This window comes from Balaenoptera physalus (genome assembly GCF_965194825.1).
Source record: "Balaenoptera physalus genome assembly, chromosome: 3".
NCBI classification, from domain to species: Eukaryota; Metazoa; Chordata; class Mammalia; order Artiodactyla; family Balaenopteridae; genus Balaenoptera; species Balaenoptera physalus.
This window is the reverse complement of record NC_138890.1, coordinates 62,089,496-62,116,326: the sequence shown is the minus strand read 5'-3', so window position 1 is coordinate 62,116,326 and position 26,831 is coordinate 62,089,496. Positions and strand designations below refer to the sequence as shown.

Genomic DNA, 26,831 nt, shown 5'->3' with positions numbered 1-26,831 from the left:
TAGTTTCTTCAACAGACGGTACTAAGAAACTGGATTTTCACATGCAAAAGAATGAAGTTGGACCCCTATCTCACACCATACACAAAAATTAATTCAACGTTAATCAACAACCTAAATATAAGAGCTAAACCCATTAAAATCTTAGAGGAAAATATAGGAATAAATCTTCACGACCTTGAATTTGGCAGTGGATTTAGATATGACACCAAAAGCAAAGGAATAAAAGAAAAAAGAGATAAATTAGACTTTTGTCAAATATTCAAAAATTCCATGTGTCAAAGGACATCATTAAGAAAGTGAAAGGACAACCTATAGAAGGGGTGCATATATTTGCAAATCATATAAGGGTTTAAAATCTACAACATATAAGAACTCCTACAACTCAACAACAAAAAACAATTAAAAATAGGAAAGAACAAGAACGTGAATAGACATTTCTCTGAAGAAAATATACAAACAGCCAGTAAACACATGAAAAGAGGGTCAACATTATTTGTCATTAGGGAAATGTAAACCAAAACCACAATGATAGGCTATTTCATGTCTAATAGGACAGTTACAATTATTTAAAAACAAAAAACAAAAAAAACAGAAAAGAACAAGCATTGGCCAGGACATGGAGAAACTGGAACACTCATACATTGCTAGTGGGAATGTAAAATGTTGCAGATGCTGTGAAAAACATTTTAGTGGTTACTCAAAAAGCCAAACTTAGAATTACCATATGACCCAGAAAATCCACTCTTAGGTATATACCCCAAAGAAATTAAAACAGGTACTCAAACAGATACTTATACACCAGTGTTCACTGTAACATTATATACAATAGCTAGAAGGGAGAAACAACCCAAGTATCCATCAACAGATGAATGGATAAACAAAATATGATATATACATATATAATCAAATATTATTTAACTATAAAAGGGATGAAATTCTGATACATGCTACTACATGAATGAACTTTGAAAGCATTATGCCAAGTGACATAAGCCAGACACACACAAAAACAAATATTATATAATTCCACTTATATGAAATATCTAGAATAGGCAAATTTATGGAGACAGAAAATAGACTACAGGTTACTAAAGGCTGGGGGAAGGAAGTAATGGGGAGTTATTGCTTAATGGTTACAGAGTTTCTGTTTAGGGTGATGAAAAAATTTTGGAAATAGATAGTGATGGTGACTCCACAACATTGTGATTATAATTAATGCCATTGAACTGTACACTTGAAAATGGTTGGGCTTCCCTGGTGGTGCAGTGGCTAAGAACCTGCCTGTCAATGCAGGGACACGGGTTTGAGCCCTGGTCCAGGAAGATCCCACATGCCGCAGAGCAACTAAGCCCGTGTGCCACAACTACTGAGCCTGCACTCTAGGGCCTGTCAGCCACAACTACTGCGGCCTGCGTGCCCAGAGCCCGTGCTCCACAACAAGAGAAGCCACCACCATGAGAAGCCCGCGCACTGCAACAAAGAGCAGCCCCCGCTCAACGCAACTAAAGAAAGCCCACGTGCAGCAACAAAGACCCAATGCAGCCAAAAATAAATAAATAAATACATAAATAAACAAAGAAAGAAAATGCTTAAAATGGCAAAGTTTATCTTATTTATATTTATCACCAAAAAACTTGTGAAGTATATACAGAAGTACTGAAAATGACGTTAAAAGCAATTGTTTATTGTGGTACTGTTAGAACATACAGATCCATGTAACAGAATACATGCCCATGTATAGAATTTAATGTGTGATAAATGAGGCTTCAAAAATCAATGTACAAGGACAACTGGTCAGAAAAAAATCAATTTAGATCTTCATCTTGTAATTTATACAAAAGTAAATTCCAGATGCATAGGAAAGTTAAATATAAAAAAACTAGAAGAATACAATAGTGAATATTTAGCAAAACTTTCAATGGGATAGAACTTCCTAAACTTAAATGGTAAAGTAAAACTCACAATAAGAAAAAAATCAAGGTTTGACTTATTAAATATTATTTAAAAGGCAAAATTAAAATTTAAACAAAAAGGGAAAAAATTTTGCAGCAAGTATGACAAAGGTTGATGTAACTAATATATAAAGAATTCTTACACCTATCCTTCTCAAACTCTTCCAAAAAACTGAAGAGGAAAAAATGCTTCCAATCTCATTCTATGAGGCCAGCATCACGCTGACACCAAAACCAGACAAAAACACCACCAAAAAAAGAAAATTACAGGTCAGTATCACTGATGAACGTAGTGGCAAAAATCCTCAATAAAACGTAGAAAGCTGAATTCAACAATACATTAAAAGAATCATACACCATGATTAAGTGGGATTTATTCCAGGGATGCAAGGATGGTTCAATACCTGCAAATCAATCAACATAATACACCACATTAACAGACTGAAGAATAAAAATCATACAAACATCTCAATAGATGAAGAAAAAGCTTTTGACAAAATTCAACATCCATTTACAATAAAAATTCTCAGCAAAGTGAGTATAGAGGGAACATACCTCAACATAATAAAGGCAATACATGACAAGCCCACAGCTAACATCATAACAGAATTCCCACTTTTGCCACTTTTATTCAGCATAGTATTAAAAGTCCTAGCCACAACAACCAGACAATAAAATAAAATAAAATAAAATAAAATAAGGTAATCCAAATAGGAAAGGAAGAAGTAAAACTGTCAGTGTTTGAAGATGACATGATACTCTACAGAGAAAATCCTAAAGATACCACCAAAAAAAAAAATATTAAAACTAATAAATGAACTCAGTGAATTTGCACAATACAAATTTAATACAGAAATCTGTTGTGTTCTATACACTACCAACAAAAAGAGAAATTAAGAAATCAATCACACTTACAACTGCATCAAAAAAAAAAAAACAAACCTAAGAATAGATCTAACTAAGGAGTAAAACACCTGTACTCAGAAAACTATAATACACTGATGAAAGAAACTGAAGACACAAATGGAAAGATATGTCATGCTCATGGATTAGAAGAATTATTATTGTTAAAATGACCATACTACCAAAGACAAAATTCAATGCAATCCCTATCAAAATACCCATGGCATTTTTCACAGAACTAGAACAAATAATTCCAAAACTTGTATGGAAACACAAAAGACCTTGAATACTCAAAACAATAGTGAGAAAGAAGAACAAAGCAGGAGGTATCACATGCCCTGATTTCAAACTATACTACAAAGCTAGAATAATCAAAACAGTATGGTACTGGGGGCTTCCCTGGCAGTCCAGTGGTTAAGACTCCATGCTTCCACTGCCGGGGGCACGGGTTTGATCCCACATGCCATGTGGCATGGTCAAAAAAGATAAAATAAAATAAAATAATAAAACGTATGGTATTGGCACAAAAACAGATACATAGATCAATGGAAAAAACAGAGAGCCCAGAAATGAACCCACACTTATATGGTCAATCAACCTACACCAAAGGAGACAGGAAATACAATGGGGAAAAGACAGTCTCTTCAATAAATGGTTTTGGGAAAACTGAACAGCTACATGCAAAAGAATCAAACTGGACTACTCTCTCACACCATATACAAAAATAAACTAAAAATGGAATAAAGACTTAAACGCAGACAGGAAACCGTAAAATTCCTAGAAGAAAACACAGGCATTATGCACTTTGAAATCAGTCTTAGCAAAATATTTTTTAAAAATTTTATTGAACTATAGTTGATTCACAATGTTGTATTATTAGCAATATATTTTTGAATATATCTCCTCAGTCAAGGGAAACAAAAGCAAAAAAACCCAAATGGGACGACATAAAACTAAAAAGCTTCTGCACAGCGAAGGAAACTATCAACAAACTGAAAAGGCAGCCTACTGAATGGGAGAAGGTATTTGCAAACAATATACCTGATAAGAGGTTAATATTCAACATATATAGACGACTCATACAACTCAAAATCAAAAAAACAAAAACTGAATTTAAAAATGGGCAGAGAAACTGAATAGACATTTTTCCGAGGAAGACAAACAGATGGCCAACAGACACATGCAAAGATGCTCAACATCACTAATCATCAAGGAAATGCAAATCAAAACCACAAGGAGATATTACCTCACATCAATTAGAATGGCTATCATCAAAAGGAACACATAACAAATGTTGGCAAGGATGTGGAGAAAAGGGAACCCTGGTGCACTGTTGGTGGGAATGTAAATAATTGATACAGCCACTATAGAAAGCAATATGGAGGTTCCTCAAAAAATTAAAATCAGAACTACCATATGATCTAGAAATTCCGCTTCTGGGTATTTTTCTGAAGAAAACAAAAACACTAATTGGAAAAGATATATGCACCCCTATGTTCACTGCAGTATTATTTACAATAGTCAAGATAGGGAAGCAACCTAAGTCAACAGATGAACAGATTAAAAAGATGTGATAGAGGGCAGACAGCAGAAGCAAGAAGAACTACAATCCTTCAGCCTGTGGAACAAAAACCACATTCACAGAAATATACACAAGATGAAAAGGCAGAGGGCTATGTACCACATGAAGGAACAAGATAAAACCCCCAAAAAACAACTAAATGAAGTGGAGATAGGCAACTTTCCAGAAAAAGAATTCAGAATAATGATAGTGAAGATGATCCAGGACCTCAGAAAAAGAATGGAGGCAAATATCAAGAAGATGCAAGAAATGTTTAACAAAGACCTAGAAGAATTAAAGTACAAACAAACGGAGATGAACAATACAATAACTGAAATGAAAACTTCACTAGAAGGAATCAATAGGAGAATAACTGAGGCAGAAGAACGGATAAGTGACCTGGAAGGCAGAATGGTGGAATTCACTGCTGCGCAACAGAAGAAAGAAGAAAGAATGAAAAGAAATGAAGACAGCCTAAGAGACCTCTGGGACAACATTAAACGCAACAACATTCGCATTATAGGGGTCACAGAAGGAGAAGAGAGAGAGAAAGGTCCCGAGAAAGTATTTGAAGACATTATAGTCGAAAACTTCCCTAACACGGGAAATAGCCACCCAAGTCTAGGAACTGCAGAGAGTCCCATACAGGATAAACCCAAGGAGAAACACACTGAGACACACAGCAATCAAATTGGCAAAAATTAAAGACAATGAAAAAGTATTGAAAGCAGCAAGGGAAAAACGACAAATAACATACAAGGGAACTCCCATAAGGTTAACAGCTGATTTCTCAGCAGAAACCCTACAAGCCAGAAGGGAGTGGCATGATATACTTAAAGTGATGAAAGGAAAGAACCTACAACCAAGATTACTCTACCCAGCAAGGATCTCATTGAGATTCGATGGAGAAATCAAAAGCTTTACAGACAAGCAAAAGCTAAGAGAATTCAGCATCACCAAACCAGCTCTACAGCAAACGCTAAAGGAACTTCTCTAAGTGGGAAACACAAGAGAAGGAAAGGACCTACAAAAACAAACCCAAAACAATTAAGAAAATGGTAATAGGAACATACATATCGATAATTACCTTAAACGTGAATGGATTAAATGCTCCAACCAAAAGACACAGGCTTGCTGAATGGATACAAAAACAAGACCCATATATATGCTGTCTACAAGAGACCCACTTCAGACCTAGGGACACATACAGACTGAAAGTGAGGGGATGGAAAGAGATATTCCACGCAAATGGAAATCAAAAGAAAGCTGGAGTAGCAATACTCATATCAGATAAATAGACTTTAAAATAAAGAATGTTACAAGAGACAAGGAAGGACACTATATAATGATCAAGGGATCAATCCAAGAAGAAGATATAACAATTATAAATATATATGCACCCAACATAGGAGCACCTCAATACGTAAGGCAACTGCTAACAGCTATAAAAGAGGAAATCGACAGTAACACAATAATAGTGGGGGACTTTAACGCCTCACTGACACCAATGGACAGATCATCCAAACAGAAAATTAATAAGGAAACACAAGCTTTAAATGACACAATAAACCAGACAGATTTAATTGATATTTATAGGACATTCCATCCAAAAACAGATTACAATTTCTTCTCAAGTGCACACGGAACATTCTCCAGGATAGATCACATCTTGGGTCACAAATCAAGCCTCAGCAAATTTAAGAAAACTGAAATCATATCAAGCATCTTTTCTGACCACAACGCTATCATAATTAGAAATCAATTACAGGAAAAAAAATGTAAAACACACAAACACATGGAGACTAAACAATACGTTACTAAATAACCAAGAGTTCACTGAAGAAATCAAAGAGGAAATCAAAAAATACCTAGAGACAAATGATAATGAAAACACGATGATCCAAAACCTATGGGATGCAGCAAAAGCAGTTCTAAGAGGGAAGTTTATAGCTATACAAGCCTACCTCAAGAAACAAGAAACATCAAACATCTCAAATAAACAATCTAACCTTACACCTAAAGGAACTAGAGAAAGAAGAATAAACAAAACCCAAAGTTAGCAGAAGGAAAGAAATCATAAAGAAAGATCAGAGCAGAAATAAATGAAATAGAAACAAAGAAAACAATAGCAAAGATCAATAAAACTAAAAGCTGGTTCTTTGAGAAGATAAACAAAATTGATAAACCATTAGCCAGACTCATCAAGAAAAAGAGGGAGAGGACTCAAATCATTAAAATTAGAAATGAAAAAGCAGAAGTTACAACAGACACCACAGAAATACAAAGCATCCTAAGAGACTACTACAAGCAACTCTATGTCAATAAAATGGACAACCTGGAAGAAATGGACAAATTCTTAGAAAGGTATAACCTTCCAAGACTGAACCAGGAAGAAACAGAAAATATGAACAGACCAATCACAAGTAATGAAGTTGAAACTGTGATTAAAAACCTTCCAACAAACAAAAGTCCAGGACCAGATGCCTTCACGGGTGAATTCTATCAAACATTTAGAGAAGAGCTAACACCCATCCTTCTCAAACTCTTCCAAAAAATTGCAGAGGAAGGAACACTCCCAAACTCATTCTATGAGGCCACCATCACCCTGATACCAAAACCAAAGATACTACAAAAAAAGAAAATTACAGACCAATATCACTGATGAATATAGATGCAAAAATCCTCAACAAAATACTAGCAAACGGAATCCAACAACACGTTAAAAGGATCATACACCACGATCAAGTGGGATTTATCCCAGGGATGCAAGGATTCTTCAATATACGCAAATCATTCAGTGTGATACACCATATTAACAAACTGAAGAAGAAATACCATATGATCATCTCAATAGATGCAGAAAAAGCTTTTGACAAAATTCAACACCCATTTATGATAAAAACTCTCCAGAAAGTGGGCATAGAGGGAACCTACCTCAACATAATAAAGGCCATATACGACAAACCCACAGCAAACATCATTCCCAATGCTGAAAAAATGAAAGCATTTCCTCTAAGATCAGGAACCAGACAAGGATGTCCACTCTCACCACTGTTATTCAACATACCTTTGGAAGTCCTAGCCATGGCAATCAGAGAAGAAAAAGAAATAAAAGGAAAACAAATTGGAAAAGAAGAAGTAAAACTGTCACTTTTTGCAGATGATATGATACTATACATAGAGAATCCTAAGGATGCCACCAGAAAACTACTAGAGCTAATCAATGAATTTGGTAAAGTTGCAGGGTACAAAATTAATGCACAGAAATCTCTTGCATTCCTGTATAGTAATGATGAAAAATCTGAAAGAGAAATTAAGGAAACACTCCCATTTACCATTGCAACAAAAAGAATAAAATACCTAGGAATAAACCTACCTAGGGAGACAAAAGACCTGTATGCAGAAAACTATAAGACACTGATGAAAGAAATTAAAGATGATACCAACAGATGGAGAGATATACCATGTTCTTGGATTGGAAGAATCAATATTGTGAAAATGACGATACTACCCAAAGCAATCTACAGATTCAATGCAATCTCTATCAAATTACCAATGGCATTTTTCACAGAACTATAACAAAAAATCTTAAAATTTGTATGGAGACACAAAAGACCCTGAATAGCCAAAGCGGTCTTGAGGGAAAAAAGCGGTGCTGGAGGAATCAGACTCCCTGACTTCAGACTATACTACAAAGCTACAGTAATCAAGACAATATGGTACTGACACAAAAACAGAAATATAGATCAATGGAACAGGATAGAAAGCCCAGAGACAAACCCACGCACTTATGGTCAACTAATCTATGACAAAGGAGGCAAGGATATACAATGGAGAAAAGACAGTCTCTTCAATAAGTGGTGCTGGGAAAAGTGGACAGCTACATGTAAAAGAATGAAATTAGAACACTCCCTAACACCATACACAAAAATAAACTCAAAATGGATTAGAGACCTAAATGTAAGACCGGACACTATAAAACTCTTAGAGGAAAACATAGGAAGAACACTCTTTGACATAAATCACAGCAAGACCTTTTCTGATCCACCTCCTAGAGTAATGGAAATAAAAACAAAAATAAACAAATGGGACCTAATGAAACTTCAAAGCTTTTGCACAGCAAAGGAAACCATAAACAAGACGAACAAGGAAAGGTTTTGCACAGCAAAGGAAACCATAAACAAGACGAAAGACAACCCTCAGAATAGGAGAAAATACTTGCAAACGAATCAATGGAAAATACTTGCAAATGAATCAATGGAATCAATCAATCTCCAAAATATATAAACAGCTCATTCAGCTCAATATTAAAAAAAACAAACAACCCAATCCAAAAATGGGCAGAAGACCTAAATAGACATTTCTCCAAAGAAGACATACAGATGGCTAAGAGGCACATGAAAAGCTGCTCAACATCACTAATTATTAGAGAAATGCAAATCAAAACTACAATGAGGTATCACCTCACACCAGTTAGAATGGGCATCATCAGAAAATCTAGAAACAAGAAATGCTGGAGAGGGTGTGGAGAAAAGGGAACCCTCTTGCACTGTTGGTGGGAATGTAAATTGATACAGCCACTATGGAGAACAGTATGGAGGTTCCTTAAAAAACTAAAAATAGAATTACCATATGACTCAGCAATCCCACTACTGGGCATATACCCAGAGAAAACCGTAATTCAAAAAGACACATGCACCCCAATGTTCACTGCAGCACTATTTACAATAGCCGGGTCATGGAAGCAACCTAAATGCCCATTCACAGATGAATGGATAAGGAAGAAGTGGTACATACATACAATGGAATATTACTCAGCCATAAAAAGAACAAAATTGGGTCATTTGTTGAGACGTGGATGGATCTAGCAACTGTCATACAGAGTGAAGTAAGTCAGAAAGAGAAAAACAAATATCGTATATTAACGCATATATGTGGAACCTAGAAAAATGGTACAGATGAACTGGTTTGCAGGGCAGAAACTGAGACACAGATGTAGAGAACAAACGTATGGATACCAAGGGGGGAAAGTGGCAGGGGGTGGTGGTGGGGGTGTGCTGAATTGGGCGATTGGGATTGACATGTATACACTGATGTGTATAAAACTTCTGACTAATAAGAACCTGTCGTATAAGAAAACAAATAAAATTCAAAAATTAAAAAAAAATGATGTGATACATGTACACACACACACACACACACACGCACAGAAATGGAATATTAATCAACCGTAAAAAAAGAAAATTTGCCATTTGCAACAAGATGGATCAACCTAGAAGGTATTATACTAGTGAAATAAATCAGAGAAAGACAAATACCATATGATTTCACTTATGTGTGGAATCTAAAAACCAAAACAAATGAATAAACATAACAAAACAGAAACAGAGTCACAGAGAGAACAAAGAGGTGATTGCCAGAGAGAAGGGGGTTGGGGATAAGTGAAAGAGGAGAGGGATATTAAGAGATATAAACTTCCAGTTACAAAATAAATGTCACAGCGATGAAATGTACAGCACGGGGAATATAGTCAACAACATTTCAATAACTTTGTATGGTGACAGGTGGTAACTAGACTTAATCATAGTGATCATTCTGTAATGTACAGAAATATCAAATCACTATGTCATGCACCTGGAACTAACATAGTGCTGTAGATTAATTATAATTCAGTAATAAAAAAGGAATTCATACAAAACTCCAACAGATAAGTGGACAAAAGATAAACAGATAATTCACAAAGGAGGATATACAACTAAACAGAGGGGAAAATGTTTAACCTCACCATTGTGTGAGGTTAAAACAATTGAATGGAAGTTAAAACAATTGAATTACCATCTTTAATCTATTTTTCCTCTTATCAAATCAGTCCCACTCCCACTCGTGTTTTTAACTTATATCTAATACTTATGTGGATGAGGTGAAATGGAAATTATACATCGGTGATCACACTGTAACTTGGGATGGCCCTTTAAGAAAGCAATGTGAGAGTATGTATTGTGACTGAAAATATTCACATTGGACATAATAATGCAAAACAAAATTAAGAAAATTCTGAAAAAAAAGAGTAATTGAAAGGTTTAGAACTATCTGATTTTGAAATATATTACAAACCTATAATACTTAAAACAGTGTGATACTTACAAATGAACAGATGAAATTAACAAACCAAAAAAAAAAAAAAAGAAACCCACTAAATGCATGTAAGAACTTAGTATATATTAAGAGTAGATTTTTAAATCGATGAAGAAAATACATACCGTTCAATAAATGGTTTTCATCAATTGAGTAACCAAGTGGAAATAAAATAAAACGTGGCTCTCTACCTCACTCCCTACAGCAAAAAAATATTCCAGATGATCAAAGACATATACGTGGGGGGAGAAAAAGGAAATATTAAAAAGTACTAGAAGGCAGAATGAGAGAATGTTACTTATAATCTTAAAACAGAAAACCTTCTTCAAATATAACAGAAACCTGGAAGGCATAAAAGAGCTCAACAAATATAGTACAAAAAATTAAAATATATCATGGAAATAGTGATAAACTGAGAAAATCTACTAACGAACAAAATATGTTGGTTAAAATGTTTAATTTCTTAAACATAGAGGGTACCAATACAGTTAGAAAAAGACCTAGACAACCAAGCGCTGGCAAACGGACAAAGGCCTGGGGTAGGAAGTTCACAGAAAAGGAAATGCAAATGGCTTTAAGTAGCATATACTAAAAGATACTCAAACTCACTCATAACAAAAGAAATACAAATTAAGTTACAAGATAACCATTTTTCACCTGTGAGATTGGTAAAAAAAAAAAACCCCACAAAACTTGAAAAAACATCAGGTACTCTCATTCACTTTTTTTTAATTAATTAATTATTTATTTTTGGCTGCATTGGGTCTTTGTTGCTGCGCGCGGTCTTCTCATTGTGGTGGCTTCTCTTGTTGCGGAGCCTAGGCTCTAGGCACGCGGGCTTCAGTAGTTGTAGCTCACAGGCTCTAGAGTGCAGGCTCATTAGTTGTGGCACCCGGGCCTAGTTGCTCCATGGCATGTGGGATCTTCCTGGACCAGGGCTCGAACCTGTGTCCCCTGCATTGGCAGGCCAATTCTCAACCACTGTGCCACCAGGGAAGCACTCTCATTCATTTTTTTTTTTAATTGGACTGTTAGTTAGTTAGTTAGTTAGTTAGTTAGTTATGGTTGCGTTGGGTCTTCATTGCTGTGCGCAGGCTTTCTCTAGTTGTGGTGAGCGGGAGCTACTCTTTGTTGCGGTGCGCAGGTTTCTCATTGCGGTGGCTTCTCTTGCTGCGAAGCATGGGCTCTAGGCGTGCAGGCTTCAGTAACTGTGGCACATGGGCTCCGTAGTTGTGGCTCGTGGGCTGTAGAGTGCAGGCTCAGTAGTTGTGGCTCTCGGGCTTAGTTGCTCCACAGCATGTGGGATCTTCCTGGACCAGGACTCGAACCTGTGTCCCCTGCATTGGCAGGTGGATTGTTAACCACTGCGCCACCAGGGAAGTCCCCTCTCATTCATTTTTGATCAGAGTATAAAATGGTACAACCACTACAAAAGGTAATTTGGCAATATTTATCCAAATTAAAAATGCACATATCAAAAACATCAAAATAACACTTTTTGACTTAGTATTTTCATTTGTAGGAATTTATTCTACAAATAAATGGTATGCTGACGAATGAAGATATTCACTGTAGCAGTTTATAATAACAAAAGAGTGGAAACAACCTGAACAACCATCCATATGTGACTAATTAATAAATTGTAGGGAATTCCCTGGCAGTCCAGTGGTTAGGACTCCGCCCTTCCACTGAAGGGGGCATGGGTTCAATCCCTGGTCAGGGAACTAAGATCCCACAAGCCACGTGGCCAAAAAATAATTTAAAAATTTGTAGAAAATCCATAAAACAGAATGCCATAAGCTGTTCTTTTAAAATGGGGCAATTTTGTTTATGGTGCTATTTAATAATTTATAATACATATTAAGTATATAAGGTAAAAAGCGTCAAATAGTGTGTTTAGTAGCTAGCATTTGTATCTATATGTGTTTTTAAGTACATATAAATAATAAGTATTTTATTTTATGCTTATATATGTATAGAGTTTCTCTGAAAGGATATACTAGAAACTGGTAACAATAATCAACTCCAAGGAACAACTGGGTAGCTGAGGACGAGGAATGGAAACGAGAGTTACTTTTCACTATATATCCTTTTGGAACTTTTAAATTTTATACCATATTCTAACATTGCTTATTCAAAAAATTAAACAGCTTAAAAAATAAGTAAGTTCTTTAAGGGATAAAAAGTTTTTAAAAATTTCATGTTTTGAATTATAATTTGACTTTTTGATCTCTTTCCAAATGAAATAATCTCAATGTGTGAAAAGCGTTATACTCAGAGATGTTTATTGTTACAGTATTTATAATAGCAAACAACTCAAACAGCAAAAGAATGGTAAAGGTAACAAAAGAAACATCATGGGGCTTCCCTGGTGGCGCAGTGGTTGAGAGTCTGCCTGCCAATGCAGGGGACACGGGTTCGAACCCTGGTCTGGGAAGATCCCACATGCCGCGGAGCAACTGGGCCCGTGAGCTATAACTACTGAGCCTGTGCATCTGGAGCCTGTGCTCCGCAACAAGAGAGGCCGCGACAGTGAGAGGCCCGTGTACCGCGATGAAGAGTGGCCCCCACTCACCACATCTAGAGAAAGCCCTCGCACAGAAACGAAGACCCAACACAGCCAAAAAAAAAAAAAAAAACCTCCTTACTAATATCCATGCTTGCCCTGCTCAAAGCCATTAAAAAAAAGAAAGAAACATCATGTAACTATTAAAATAATCTCTATAAAATATATACTTAAACATAGCAATATTTATGGGATATGTGTTTATATGTAGTGATATAAAAAAATAAAACCTGGGCAAAGAAAAACAAAAAAACAGGACTAGTTTTTTTGAAACTAAACAGGATTAGTTTCATTGGAGATACAGGCTTTAAAAACCAAACCAAACCAAAACAAAACAAAACCAGTAATAGCAGCAGCTAATGTTTGAGCACTTACGCACCAAGCACTTTAAGAATTTTACATGCACTAATACATTTAATCCTAACAATATCCCTACTAGGTAGGCAGGTGCCAATACACCTATATCTTATTGATGAGAATAAAGAGACTGAGAGAGAGGTTAGGTGTCTGGAGTCAGAGCTGAATCCAAGCAAGATGATTTGGGAGACCATGTTTAGGAAATGGAACCAGGAGTATCTTTTTCTTCTCTTCTTTACATTTTTCAGTAGTTTCAAGTTTCTTACTAAATGAAAATATACTATTTTCACAATGAAAAAAACATATTAAAGAGATAACCTGTCAATCTTTTTCTTTTTGGTAAAAGTGGTAATGTTAGTGGGAAAGATTAAATCTTTTGTCTTCCAAAGGGGATTCCCTTTGAGAATGCTAACAAAGCCTAGAGATATTATTTTGGTACGGCTGGTATTAAAATCACCTTCCTTGATTATCTCAGATGGGTGGGAGTATCTATAAAGAAGGACCCCGGCTGACACTTGGCCCTGTACAATCATCCTAGGTCCTCATACTCAACCGTTCTTCCCCCTGAATGAGCAATGTTGAGGCCTCTAGGTATGTGAATAAATATGTTTTCTATTAAAAACATTTGGATAGCATGAGAAACAAAAATGTTGAACACAATTCAAGTAAATAATTTTATCATTTGATTATATATATTATATACAAAAACAATGCTCAGCAATGAAAGGATGCAATGATTGAAAATGTACTTAGGAAGAATTTTTTTTTAAGAGTTAAAACACAGCAAGAAAGTAAGTACAATTGACCCTTGAGCAACATAGGTTTGAACTGCGGGGGGTACACTTACACGCAGATTTTTTTCAATAGTAAATACTACAGTACTACACAATCCATGACTGGCTGAACCCAGGATGCAGAATCACAGATACAGAGGAAATGAGGATACGAGGGTCTACTATAAGTTATGTGCCAGATTTTTGACTGCACAAAGGGTCAGTACCCCTAACCCCCACTCTCAAGGGTCAACTATAATCAAAAGTTATACAAAATGAAGTATCTAAAATGTATATAAAAAGTTTTTAAAATGACTCTCAATATGTTTCAAAGAATATAATATTTTAACTATGAAAACTATAGACAATATTCTTTAGTATGAATAAAAAAATTTCTTACAAAAGGATCTGCTGGTTTTTGCTTACAAAGCTCTGTAAGTCCTTTAAGCAGAGTTGGCGTTACATACAAATTTAAATAGTCCTTAGCAGCTTGTCCAACTGGAATGGGCTCAACAATCACTGCAAATACAAATGATTAAAGATAATATAAATGAAGAAATATTATACAATCATTAAAAAGGACACCTTCAAATAAATTGTAATGGCATAAGAAATACTTAAGAGTTATTTTTTTAAAAAAGGAAACAGAACGATATACATAGTATAATAGTTTGTTCAAAAACACACAAGCACACACATACAGAAAATAATAAGACTCATAAGACTGGCAAAAAAAAACATCAAAATGTTGATAGTGCTCATAAGATTCTGATTATGTTTTCAACAATCTCCTTTTCTGCATTTACATTTCCATGTTTTTTACAGTAAACACATAATGGACAATGTTATGAAAAAGAAAAATATGAAGAATGTGTATAATCTAGGAGATTAATTCATCACAAAAATTAACTCCTGTCAACATGGTAGGCACTTTGCAAAGTGTTACAGATACAACAGTGAATAATACATGCTTCTTGCTCTCTTACCGACTACTGAATATACACATAAAACCTATTTCTATAATAGTATGAATGACTATTCCTGCTCTTATTTTTCAGGTTTTAAAATAAATAAAGTAAGATTTAGGGAAATTTTAGTGTTTTCAGCTTTGTTTGAACACTATGTAGGTGAACCAGACTTGCAGTACAACAAAAAATATATTTCTACCAGAAAGAAATGTGTAAGTCTTCATAGGTCGTTTGAGGTTGATCTCCATCAATGTGGTTTTTATTTGGGTAATAAATTTATTTATTTATTTTTGGCTGAGCTGGGTTTTCATTGCTGCGCACAGGCCTTTTCCAGTTGTGGCAAGTGGGACTACTCTTCGTTGAGGTGCACAGGCTTCTCACTGTGGTGGCCTCTCTTGTTGCAGGCCATGGGCTCTAGGCGTGCGGGCTTCAGTAGTTGTCGCTCGCAGGCTCTAGAGCGCAGGCTCAGTAGTTGTGGCTCACAGGCTTAGTTGCTCCATGGCATGTGGGATCTTCCCAGACCAGGGCTTGAACCCATGTCCCCTGCATTGGCAGGCAGATTCTTAACCACTGTGCCACAAAGGAAGTCCCAATGTGCTACTTTTGATAAAGATAAGAAAGCAAAGCTACTAGTCTCATGTGTTCAGATCTAAATCCTCATTGGCCCAAGGCAAAGGAAGGTGGGAGGATAATTTCTGTATGACTGTATGTATACGTGTATAGGCTCAGTCTCAGTGAGACAAAGACTAACAATGGGAGTCATTTGCCAGGATGCCATGAAGAGCTGGGAGAAGTCTCACAGGTATTGGGTAACAGGTTCCCTTCCTATTAGTCTCATGATAGTACCCTTTATTACACTGATTACTGTAATAATTTTGTTTTATTTTGATTATATAAATATTTGTCATCTGTCTCTTCTACTCTGTAAGACCATGTTAAGACCATGTTTATCATGTTCACTGGCCCCAGGTCCTTTTATAGTATTTTAAAAATGAAAATCTGAAAAAAATAAAAATAAAAATAAATTAAATTAAAAAATAAAAATGAAAATCTGATTAAGTCACTTCCATCCTTAAAATGCTTCACTGATTCCTTCTTTTTCTCAGTTTTTTTTTTATACAGCAGGTTCTTATTAGGTATCCATTTTATACATAGTAGTGTATACATGTCAATCCCAATCGCCCAATTCATCACACCACCTCCCCCGCCACTTTCCCCCCTTGGTGTCCATACATTTGTTCTCTACATCTGTGTCTCAACTTCTGCCCTGCAAACCAGTTCATCTGTACCATTTTTCTAGGTTCCACATATATGCATTAATATATGATATTTGTTTTTCTCTTTCTAACTTACTTCACTCTGTATGACAGTTGCTAGATCCATCCACGTCTCAACAAATGACTCAAATTCGTTCCTTTTTATGGCTGAGTAATATTCCATTGTATATATGTACCACTTCTTCCTTATCCATTCATCTGTGAATGGGCATTTAGGTTGCTTCCATGACCTAGCTATTGTAAATAGTGCTGCAGTGAACATTGGGGTGCACGTGTCTTTTTGAATTACAGTTTTCTCTGGGTATATGCCCAGTAGTGGGATTGCTGAGTCATATGGTAATTCTATTTTTAGTTTTTTAAGGAACCTCCATACTCTTCTCCATAGTGGCTGTATCAATTTACATTCCCACCAACAGTGCAAGAGGGTTCCCTTTTCTCCACACCCTCTCCAGCATTTCTTGTTTCTAGATTTTCTGATGATGCCCATTCTAACTGGTGTGAGGTGATACCTCATTGTAGTTTTGATTTGCATTTCTCTAATAACTAGTGATGTTGAGCAGCTCTTCATGTGCTTCTTGGCCATCTGTATGTCTTCTTTGGAGAAATGTCTATTTAGGTCTTCTGCCCATTTTTGGATTGGGTTGTTTTTTTAATATTGAGCTGCATGAGCTATTTATGTATTTTGGAGATTAATCCTTTGTCCATTGATTCGTTTGCAAATATTTTCTCCCATTCTGAGGGTTGTCTTTTCATCTTGTTTGTAGTTTCCTTTGTTGTGCAAAAGCTTTGAAGTTTCATTAGGTCCCATTTGTTTATTTTTCGTTTTATTTCCATTACTCTAGGAGGTGGATCAAAAAAGATCTTGCTGTGATTTATGTCAAAGAGTGTTCTTCCTATGTTTTCCTCTAAGAGTTTTATAGTGTCCAGTCTTACATTTAGGCCTCTAATCCATTTTGAGTTTATTTTTGTGTATGGTGTTAGGGAGTGTTCTAATTTCATTCTTTTACATGTAGCTGTCCACTTTTCCCAGCACCACTTATTGAAGAGACTGTCTTTTCTCCATTGTATATCCTTGCCTCCTTTGTCATAGATTAGTTGACCATAGGTGTGTGGGTTTATCTCTGGGCTTTCTATCCTGTTCCATTGATCTATGTTTCTGTTTTTGTGCCAGTACCATATTGCCTTTATTACTGTAGCTTTGTAGTATAGTCTGAAGTCAAGGAGTCTGATTCCTCCAGCTCCACTTTTATCCCTCAAGACAGCTTTGGCTATTCGGGGTCTTTTGTGTCTCCACATAAATTTTAAGATTTTTTGTTCTAGTTCTATAAAAAATGCCATTGGTAATTTGATAGGGATTGCATTGAATCTGCAGATTGCTTTGGGTAGTATAGTCATTTTCACAATATTGATTCTTCCAATCCAAGAACATGGTATATCTCACCATCTGTTGGTATCATCTTTAACTTCTTTCATCAGTGTCTTATAGTTTTCTGCATACAGGTCTATTGTCTCCCTAGGTAGGTTTATTCCTAGGTATTTTATCCTCTTTGTTGCAATGGTAAATGGGAGTGCTTCCTTAATTTCTTTTTCAGATTTTTTAACATTAGTGTATAGGACTGCAAGAGACTTCTGTGCATTAATTTTGTATCCTACAACTTTACCTAATTCATTGATCAGCTCTAGTAGTTTTCTGGTGTCATCTCTAGGATTCTCTTTGTATAGTATCATGTCATCTGTTTTACTTCTTCTTTTCCAATTTGTATTTCTTTTATTTCTTTTTCTTCTCTGAGAGCTGTGGCTAGGACTTCCAAAACTATGTTGAATAATAGTGGTGACAGTGGACATCCTTGTCTTCTTCCTGATCTTACAGGAAATGCTTTCAGGTTTTCAGCATTGAGAATGATGTTTGCTGTGGGTTTCTCGTATATGGCCTTTATTATGTTGAGGTGGGTTCCCTCTATGCCCACTTTCTGGAGAGTTTTTATCATAAATGGGTGTTGAATTTTGTCAAAAGCTTTTTCTGCATCTATTGAGATGATCATATGGTATTTCTTCTTCAATTTGTTAATATGGTCTATCACATTGATTTGCGTATATTGAAGAATCCTTGCATCCCTGAGATAAATCCCACTTGATCATGGTGTATGATCCTTTTAATGAGTTGTTGGATTCTGTTTGCTAGTATTTTGTTGAGGATTTTTGCATCTATATTCATCAGTGATATTGGTCTGTAATTTTCTTTTTTTGTAGTATCTTTGTCTGGTTTTGGTATCAGGGTGATGGTGGCCTCATAGAATGAGTTTGGGAGTGTTCCTTCCTCTGCAATTTTTTGGAAGAGTTTGAGAAGGATGGGTGTTAGCTCTTCTCTAAATGTTTGATAGAATTCACCTGTGAAGCCATCTGGTCCTGGACTTTTGTTTGTTGGAAGGTTTTTAATCACAGTTTCAACTTCATTACTTGTGATTGGTCTGTTCATATTTTCTGTTTCTTCCTGGTTCAGTCTTGGAAGGTTATACCTTTCTAAGAATTTGTCCATTTCTTCCAGGTTGTCCATTTTATTGACATAGAGTTGCTTGTAGTAGTCTCTTAGGATGCTTTGTATTTCTGTGGTGTCTGTTTTAACTTCTCCTTTTTCATTTCTAATTTTAATGATTTGAGTCCTCTCCCTCTTTTTCTTGATGAGTCTGGCTAATGGTTTATCAATTTTGTTTATCTTCTCAAAGAACCAGCTTTTAGTTTTATTGATCTTTGCTATTGTTTTGTTTCTATTTCATTTATTTCTGCTCTGATCTTTCTTTATGATTTCTTTCCTTCTGCTAACTTTGGGTTTTGTTTATTCTTCTTTCTCTAGTTCCTTTAGGTGTAAGGTTAGATTGTTTATTTGAGATGTTTGATGTTTCTTGTTTCTTGAGGTAGGCTTGTATAGCTATAAACTTCCCTCTTAGAACTGCTTTTGCTGCATCCCATAGGTTTTGGATCATCGTGTTTTCATTATCATTTGTCTCTAGGTATTTTTTGATTTCCTCTTTGATTTCTTCAGTGAACTCTTGGTTATTTAGTAACGTATTGTTTAGTCTCCATGTGTTTGTGTTTTTTACGTTTTTTTCCTGTAATTGATTTCTAATTATGATAGCGTTGTGGTCAGAAAAGATGCTTGATATGATTTCAGTTTTCTTAAATTTGCTGAGGCTTGATTTGTGACCCAAGATGTGATCTATCCTGGAGAATGTTCCGTGTGCACTTGAGAAGAAATTGTAATCTGCTGTTTTTGGATGGAATGTCCTATAAATATCAATTAAATCTATCTGGTCTAGTGTGTCATTTAAAGCTTGTGTTTCCTTATTAATTTTCTGTTTGGATGATCTGTCCATTGGTGTCAGTGAAGCATTAAAGTCCCCCACTATTATTGTGTTACTGTCGATTTCCTCTTTTATAGCTGTTAGCAGTTGCCTTACGTATTGAGGTGCTCCTATGTTGGGTGCATATATAATTGTTATATCTTCTTCTTGGATTGATCCCTTGATCATTATATAGTGTCCTTCCTTGTCTCTTGTAACATTCTTTATTTTAAAGTCTATTTATCTGATATGAGTATTGCTACTCCAGCTTTCTTTTGATTTCCATTTGCGTGGAATATCTCTTTCCATCCCCTCACTTTCAGTCTGTATGTGTCCCTAGGTCTGAAGTGGGTCTCTTGTAGACAGCATATATATGGGTCTTGTTTTTGTATCCATTCAGCAAGCCTGTGTCTTTTGGTTGGAGCATTTAATCCATTCACGTTTAAGGTAATTATCGATATGTATGTTCCTATTACCATTTTCTTAATTGTTTTGGGTTTGTTTTTGTAGGTCCTTTCCTTCTCTTGTGTTTCCCACTTAGAGAAGTTCCTTTAGCATTTGTTGTAGAGCTGGTTTGGTGATGCTGAATTCTCTTAGCTTTTGCTTGTCTGTAAAGCTTTTGATTTCTCCATCGAATCTCAATGAGATCCTTGCTGGGTAGAGTAATCTTGGTTGTAGGTTCTTTCCTTTCATCACTTTATCATGCCACTCCCTTCTGGCTTGTAGGGTTTCTGCTGAGGAATCAGCTGTTAACCTTATGGGAGTTCCCTTGTATGTTATTTGTCATTTTTCCTTGCTGTTTTCAATAATTTTTCATTGTCTTTAATTTTTGCCAATTTGATTACTACATGTCTCGGCGTGTTTCTCCTTGGGTTTACCGTGTATGGGACTCTCTGTGGTTCCTAGACTTGGATGGCTATTTCCCGTGTTAGGGAAGTTTTCGACTATAATGTCTTCAAATATTTTCTCAGGACCTTTCTCTCTCTCTTCTCCTTCTGTGACCCCTATAATGCGAATGTTGTTGCGTTTAATGTTGTCCCAGAGGTCTTTTAGGCTGTCTTCATTTCTTTTCATTCTTTCTTCTTTCTTCTGTTGCGCAGCAGTGAATTCCACCATTCTGCCTTCCAGGTCACTTATCCGTTCTTCTGCCTCAGTTATTCTCCTATTGATTCCTTCTAGTGAAGTTTTCATTTCAGTTATTGTATTGTTCATCTCCGTTTGTTTGTACTTTAATTCTTCTAGGTCTTTGTTAAACATTTCTTGCATCTTCTCGATATTTGCCTCCATTCTTTTTCTGAGGTCCTGGATCATCTTCACTATCATTATTCTGAATTCTTTTTCTGGAAGATTGCCTATCTCCACTTCATTTAGTTGCTTTTCTGGGGTGTTATCTTGTTTCTTCATCTGGTACATAGCCCTCTGCCTTTTCATCTTGTCTTTCTGTGAATGTGGTTTTTGTTCCACAGGCTGCAGGATTGTAGTTCTTCTTGCTTCTTGCCTCATTGATTCCTTACTGCACTTATATTCAAGACAGAATTCCACATATTGGCCCACAGACTACACTATGTGACCTCTATTTACCTCTTCAACCTCATCTTAGTGTGTCTTCCTCCACATCTTTCAGTTTATATATGTGCCATGTGCCATATTCTTTCCTAGTCATCACTTGAGCACTTGCTGTTCTTCTGCTAGAATGTTCTTCCCTTTCTCTGGTTAACCACTATTTATCCCTTGGATCTCAACTAAAACGTCACTCCTCTGTCGGGCCTGTCTTGTTACCAGTCTCTCATGATACCCTCTAATTGCTGTATAGTACCTACCACACAAGAACTATGCAACTGTTAGATAATAACTATGCAATTATATAGGTAATTATTGTTTAATGGCTATCTTTTGAACACTAAACAATAAAGTCCATGGGAGCAGAAACCTCATCTATTTTTTATAATTTTATTTTTTTAAGTTTTATTGAGGTATAATTCCCTTATCATGAAATTCTCCCACTGAAGTATACAACTGATTTAATAAACTTATAATTGTGTGATCCTCACTGCAATCCAGTTTTAGAAAACTTCCATCATCCCAAAAACGTTTCCTTGTATTCATTTGCAATTCCCCACTACCACTCCCACCCCCAGCCCTTGGCAACCACTAAGCTTCTTTCTGTTTCTAAAAACATCTTTTGTGGACATTTCCGATAAATGGATCATATAATATATGGTCTTTTGTGCCTGGATTCTTCTACTTTGCATAATGTTTTGAAGTTCATCCATGTTGTATCATGTATCAGGAGTCTGTTCCTTTTAATTGCTGAGTAGTATCCCACTGTATGGCTGTACGGTTATACTAAATGCTGTTTATCCATTGGTGAACAGTTGGATTGTTTCCAGTTTGGGGCTGTACTAAATAATGCTACCATGAATATTCACATATGTTTTTTAAGTAGAGTTATGTTTTCATTTCTCTTGTGTGGGTAGATGCTGCCAGGAGTGGAACTGCTAGTGGAGTTACATGTTACATGGATGTTTTAACATTTTAAGAAATCACCAAACTGTTTTCCAAAGTGGCTGTACCATTTTACAATAACGTATGGAGAATGCCAGTATCTCTATACCCTTGCCATTGATTATAGCCATTCTAGTGGGTATGCAGGTGGTATCTCATTGTTTCAATTTGCATTTCCCCAATGATTAATTATGTTGAGCACTTTTTCATGTGCTTATTAGCCATTCATCTTCTTTTGTGAAATGCCTATTCAATTCTTTTGCCCAGTTTTTAGTTCAGTTGTTTGTCTTAGTATTGAATTGTAAAAGTTCTTTATATATTCTGGATACAAGTGCTTTACCGGATATATGATTTGCAAATACTTTCTCCCAGACTGTCGTTATCTTTTCATACTTTTTTTTTCAAAATAAATTTATTTATTTATTTTTGGCTGCATTGGGTCTTCGTTGCCGCGCGCGGGCTTTCTTTAGTTGTGGCGAGCAGGGGGCTACTCTTCGCTGTGGTGCGCGGGCTTCTCATTGCAGTGGCTTCTCTTGTTGCGGAGCACGGGCTCTAGGCGTGTGGGCTTCAGTAGTTGCAGCATGTGGGCTCAGTACTTGTGGCTCACGGGCTATAGAGTGCAGGCTCAGTAGTTGTGGTGCATGGGATTAGTTGCTCCATGGCACATGGGATCTTCCTGGACCAGGGATAGAACCCATGTCCCCTGCATTGGCAGGTGGATTCTTAACCACTGTGCCACCAGGGAAGTCCCCTTTTCATACTCTTAATGATGGCTTTTGAAGAAGAAAATCTTTGAATTTTGATGTAGTCCAATTTATCAATATTTTCCTTTATAGATCATACTTGTGATGTCATATGTAAGAGCTCTTTGTCCAACTCAAGGTAATGAAGATTTTCTATATTTTCTTCTAGATGTTTTTAGCTCTTATGTTTAGGTCGATGATCCATGTTGTGTTAAATTTTGTGTGTGGTGTGAACCAAGGGTCTGAGTTGTTTTGTTTGTTTTTGCATGTGGATATCCAGTTGTCTCTGCACCATCTGTTGAAGAGACCACCCTCTCCCCGTCAAATTGTCTAGGTACTTTTATCGAAAATCAATTGTACATAAATGTAGAATCTAATTCTAGATTCTCTATTCTGCTTCACTGATCTTTTTTTTTTTTTTTTTTTTTTAATGGCTGTGTTGGGTCTTCGTTTCTGTGCAAGGGCTTTCTCTAGTTGTGGCAAGTGGGGGCCACTCTTCATTGCGGTGCGCAGGCCTCTATCGCGGCCTCTCTTGTTGCGGGGCACCGGCTCCAGACGTGCAGGCTGAGTAATTGTGGCTCACGGGCCCAGCTGTTCCGTGGCATGTGGGATCCTCCCAGACCAGGGCCCGAACCCATGTCCCCTGCATTAGCAGGCAGATTCTCAACCACTGCACCACCAGGGAAGCCCTGCTTCACTGATCTTTATGTCTACCCTTATGTCAGGACCATACTGCCTTAATTATTGTGGTTTCATAACAGAGTTTGAAATCAGGTTAGTGGAAGTCCTCCAACTTTGTTCTTTGTTTTCAGAATTGTTTTAGCTCTTCTAGATCCTTTGCAATTCCATATAAATTTTAGAATCAGCTTGTCAATTTCTACATAAAAGCATTCATAGACTTTGATAGGGATTGTATTAAATTTATCAATCAATTTGGAGAGAACTGCCATCTTGACAATATTGACTCTTCCAGTAACAAGGGATGTCTGTTTATTTAGATATTCTTGAATTTCTCTCAGCAACATTTTGTGCTTTTCAGTGCACAAGAATTTCACTTCTTTTGTTAAATTTATTATTAAATATCTTATTTTTGATGCTACTGTGAATAAAACTGTTTCCTTAACTTCATTTTTGGATTGTTTGTTTCTCTGTTTTTGCTGACCATTTATTATTTGTCTCTGACCACTTATTATTTGGAAGTTGGAGGACTTCCACTAACCTGATTTCAAAACCTATTATGAAACCACAATAATTAAGACTGTATGGTACTGACATAAGGATAGACAATAAAGATCAACGAAGCAGAACTGAGAATCTAGAAGTAGATCCTTACATATATGGCCAACTGATTTTCGACAATAGGGCTGGATGAATTAATGGGAAACTAAAAAGTGTTTTCATGTTTCTTACATAGATAAACTTTCAATATACTTTTAAAAGCTTTTTCATGGCATAATTTATATACTGCATTGTATATTTATTTTTATAGACTTTTAAAATATAGTGTTCTTGAAAAGAGCAGAGACATCTTATTCATCTTTGTATTTCTGGCACGCAGTAGTTAACTCAATAAATTTGTTGAATGAATGGAATATAGCAAAGCTTTGAATCAGCCATCCCTATTAAAAGGGAAGGGAAGAGCACTAGCTTTTTCAAGGATTAGGAATATGTTTTAGAATATCTTTGTAACTTGCTTTAGTGACTCTTCATCATATAGGGTTTTGCATATAGTTCCTGACTGACTGCTAAGCAATAGGGAGCTCATGTCATAAACTCTGAGAACTTTCTCTCAAGAACTTCACATTCTCATAGCAAGAGATCTGCAAGGTAGTAGGTAATTAATCATTTATATTTATCCTACAACTGCTGCTTCTCAAATGTCTAACTGTATCTAGAGGATTAATTAATGGGTAAAATCAAAGGCAATCTAAAATAACAGTTTAGGGATATAACCTTATGAGTAAGAAGTGCTTCCAAAAATATCTTCTACTTAAGATAAATCAGCTTTTAACTCTATTTTAGTTAAAAGCTAAGGAGGAAAAGTCTAATTCACTAGTAGGACTAAATCTAAAGATCTACCACATTAAAAAAACATCTCATATTTAAGATGTGCTCCAAAATAATATGGAAGCAGGAAAAGTAGGAGCAGGGGTTATAGATGAAATAAGACTGAACTAAATCAACTATACTTCAATTAGAAAAAAAAAAAGACTGACCAAAATTGTTGAAGCTGGGTGATGGGTTCATTAGGGGTTTATTATACTATGCTATCTACTTTTGTGTAAATATTCCACAATAAACAGTTCCAATGAAAAAGATATCTTAATGGGATGGATATGACAGAAATTTCTGTCACAGAAATAAAGTATGTAGTAGGCAAATCCTTTTGTGTACAGATATCTTTAAAACAGTTTTTGTTCAAAAATCCGAACTTTTAAATCTCCAAGACAATTTTCAGTTTTCTTTGAATAAATCTTCAGCAGAAAATACTGAGGAACAGGTCTAAATTACTTAGAGAAAAAAAAAATGCCAAAAAAAATTCAAAATTGCCCAATGCTTTGACTTTTCTTTATAATAAAAATCACCAAAATTCCTTTCTGCTCTAAAAATATTATTGAAAATAAACTAAAAACTTCAGTGCTGCTCCTTATTATACCCACTTACACAAGGTTTATAACTTTCATAACAGGTTGGAAACAAAAAAAGGGCCTCAGAACTATTAATTTCATAAAACCATGAGTGTTTGTTAGACAAACAGTAAACTGTTAGAGAAAATGGCAAATCAGTCATAATTTCCAAAGAAGATTCTTTTTTCAAGTGTAACAAATTTGACTGATGCATTTAGGGATAACTAAAAGGAATTACAACACAGAAGAAGAAAAACCCAAGAGAAAAGAAAGAAAAAAAAGTAAACTCTTCTCAAAAGATTCCCTAGAGGTCACAATTTAGTTCTGAGAAAAATGTTTTCTACTCTTGGCTTCAAGTTAAGTAACTACAACTTGAAAATATGACAGAATATACTGGAGAAAATCCCTGTTATCTTCCTTCCCAGCTATATCTCCAAAATAAAAGAGAAAGCAAACAATAAGTAGATACAATTGACTAATTACTCATCTGTAACTCACCTGCAGGAAACATGAATCGCATTTCTCTTTCTGCTGCAGCAAAATCATTACTTCCATGAAGTGCATTCCTTAGCTCATCTGTGCCATAAATTGCCCTTAGACTAAAAGCAAGTTAGAGATGATGACCATCCAATCTGACATACTTTCTTTACTTTTTACATATGCATTCTATTTAGGAATTTTACAGAAGCATCACCACTTCTCACATATGGAGGTTTTAATCTATTTTGAATTTAAGCATAAATCTATCTACATGAGGGTCAAGTATATTTAAATCTGCGGGAGGGAGACACTGGAAAAATAAGAGTTATCTGGGTGAAAAAGAGGTGTTGTTTTGTGACAACTGAAAAAGCAATGCATTTTCAAAGTGCAAGAACTCAATGCCCTCTGGTTTCCAGACATTAATGATAATGCTGAAAATCTGAGTTTCTGGTCCTGTGTTACCAATATTCTATAAAATACCATACCAATTTTCCCATGAAAAATCCTACACCAGTGGCAGTTTAATTCAAGGATGAGAGAAAAATAAGGCTAGTGGTTATATTTATGGTTATAAATCAAAATTCTCTGAGACCTTTTGTGGTATTTGATACTAAAATACACATTTAAGTAGTTAAAACACAAAATG

General features: G+C 35.8%; 1 protein-coding gene across 2 annotated transcripts in view; it reads right to left on the bottom strand.

Moving 5' to 3' along the window:
• Window positions 1-26,831, bottom strand: part of LOC309657346 (nucleoside diphosphate kinase homolog 5) — a 47,451-nt gene that overhangs the window by 3,942 nt on the left and 16,678 nt on the right. For both annotated transcript variants that reach the window (XM_082454660.1, XM_082454661.1), the window contains exons 4-5: window positions 26,204-26,304; window positions 14,648-14,766 (exon numbers count right to left, since the gene is read on the bottom strand). In XM_082454660.1, coding sequence (XP_082310786.1) covers window positions 14,648-14,766; window positions 26,204-26,304 — 220 coding nt within the window. The remainder of the gene's footprint in view (window positions 1-14,647; window positions 14,767-26,203; window positions 26,305-26,831) is intronic.